The 2,490-nt window shown below is 57.0% G+C and overlaps 1 protein-coding gene across 1 annotated transcript; it reads left to right on the forward strand.

Annotated features, from left to right (window-relative positions):
• The first annotated feature begins 355 nt into the window (after positions 1–355).
• LOC133362684 (potassium voltage-gated channel subfamily A member 1-like) lies at positions 356–1,937 on the forward strand. The gene is given in 2 exon segments (XM_061581607.1): positions 356–1,674; positions 1,677–1,937. Coding segments are annotated over 2 exon segments (1,521 nt in total). The 5' UTR covers positions 356–363; the 3' UTR covers positions 1,887–1,937.
• The last annotated feature ends 553 nt before the right edge of the window (positions 1,938–2,490 follow it).

Genomic DNA, 2,490 nt, shown 5'->3' on the forward strand with positions numbered 1-2,490 from the left:
CCCGATACCCGTACCCTACCCGATACCCGACTACCCATACCCGGCCGGGTACGGGTAGCCGGGTATCCGTTTGCGACTCTGGTGCGGCCGGGTACGGGTTAGGCCATGAGTCACTGGTGAGTCACCGTTTGTCACTCATTTCCCAACGTCTTGTCTCTTCTCACAATTCAAGTTCCTAGAATCAACCCACCCGCGCCTGCAACATGGCTTCATCCCAGAGGTCGCAATCGGGTACCAGATACCCGTACCCTACCCGTACCAGGGCGGGTACGGGTAGGGTACGGGTGCGGCCGGGTACGGGTACGGGTAAGGAATCAAAACCCGTTTGTGACCTCTGACCCCCCGCGCAGTTCTCCAACCGCCATGTACGAGGCGGCGCTGCTTGACGGCGGCACAGAGCCGCTGACGCACGAGTCCTGCGAGAGGGTCGTCGTCAACGTGTCGGGGCTGCGATTCGAGACGCAGCTCAAGACACTCGGCCGGTTCCCGGACACCCTCCTGGGCGACCCCGGCAAGAGGTGGCGCCACCACGACCCCCTGCGCAACGAGTACTTCTTCGACAGGAACCGGCCGAGTTTCGACGCCATCCTCCACTACTACCAGTCCGGCGGGCGGCTGAGACGCCCGGTCAACGTCTCCCTCGAAGTGTTCGGCGAGGAGATCGAGTTCTACGAGCTCGGCAACGAGGCCGTGGTCAAGTTCTGGGAAGACGAGGGCTTCATCGGAGAGGAGGAGGTGGAGGAGGTGGAGGAGCAGGAGCCACTGCCATCGGACGAGTTCCAGCGGCGGGTGTGGCTGCTGTTCGAATACCCCGAGAGCTCCATCGCGGCCAGGGGAATTGCCACCGTGTCCGTGCTGGTCATCCTTATCTCCATCGTCATGTTCTGCCTCGAGACTCTGCCTGAACTCAGGGACGAGAATAAGCAAAAATTTCTCCCGGCAAAGGACATCAACGGCACACAGGTCGACGGCACGCATCACGGCTCTGTCACTGATCCATTTTTTATCGTGGAAACCATTTGCATCGTTTGGTTTTCCTTTGAACTGCTGGTGAGGTTTTTTGCGTGCCCCAACAAACTGGGATTTTTCAAAAGCATCATGAACATCATTGACATCGTGGCCATTCTGCCCTACTTCATCACCCTCGGCATCGAGATGGCCAAGCCCCAAGGGCGTGACCAGCAGGCCACGTCACTGGCGATTTTGCGGATGACCCGGCTGGTGCGAGTGTTCCGGATACTCAAGCTGTCCAGGCACTCCAGGGGCTTGAAGATCCTGGGCCAGACTTTGAAGGCGAGCGCGAGCGAGCTGGGCCTGCTCATATTTTTCCTCGTCATCGGCGTCGTCCTCTTCTCCAGCGCCGTCTACTTTGCCGAGGCCGACCAACTAAACTCGGAGTTCCGAAGCATCCCCGACACCTTCTGGTGGGCCATCGTAACCATGACGACGGTGGGTTACGGCGACATGTGTCCCGTGACGGCGTGGGGCAAGGCGGTGGGCTCGCTGTGCGCCATCGCCGGCATGCTCACCATCGCCCTCCCCGTGCCCGTCATCGTCTCCAACTTCAACTACTTTTACCGCCGCGAGACGGGCGGTGAGGAGCGCGCGAGCCGCCTGCGTCTCTCAAGCCGCTTGCAGCAGCAGCAGCAGGTGGAGGAGAGAAGAAATAGCGGAAGCCGTCCACGAGCATCTCCACATACGTGGAGATGCGCGACGATCTGAGCAGCGACGTTGACTTCGAGGTGAAGATGCACCTCAAGCGCGACAAACACAACGGCATCGACAGAGACGTCCGATGCTCCGCCTTGCAAGTCGTCACGAAATGCCTCGAGGTATTTGTTCGCGATGAATGTGCACTGACATCGCTTACCTGTCGCTACGCTTGAATGGTCGAATGGACGTTTGAGTCGCGTGGTCAATAAATGTTTTCAAGTCAACTTCACGTCTGCGAACGTAAGTGTCTCCGTGTTGCATAGCTGTCAATGTGGCGTTGTCTTGGAAGGAGGTTCGCGGTGAAAACCAAGCCACCCACCCACCATTTTGCAGTGCACCGTGCAAAGACGCGACTGCAAACTTTGACAGCTGTGCAACTCCTGCCACAATGAAGCCGGGTTCATGGCTAGAGAGAGGTGATAAGTTTTAATGCAGATTTGGGATGAGTTAAATGTCGGCTTTATAACAAAATGCAATAGCTTGTATAAAGTCATGTTCAATGAAGAGTGGAGCCCCATAGGAAGCCGGTTAAATTCAAACAACCCTTTGGGTGTCCTAAAAGCCCTCTTCGTGTTTGAAGCCTCGTCAAAATCCCGACAGGAGGTCAAGGGTGGAAAAAAACCGCTTGCCCGCCAAAGCGTCCAGCGAATGGTCCATACGAGGCAAGGGTATGCATCCGCAACGGAAACATTGTCAAGCTTGCGGACATCAACACAAAATCGCAAACTGCCGACGTGCTTTTTAACAAGTTCGATCGGAGCACCCCATGGGCTGGTG

Source organism: Lethenteron reissneri, unplaced genomic scaffold, assembly GCF_015708825.2.
Source record: "Lethenteron reissneri isolate LAM-NWPU_2019-01 unplaced genomic scaffold, ASM1570882v1 scaffold_1578, whole genome shotgun sequence".
NCBI lineage: Eukaryota > Metazoa > Chordata > Hyperoartia > Petromyzontiformes > Petromyzontidae > Lethenteron > Lethenteron reissneri.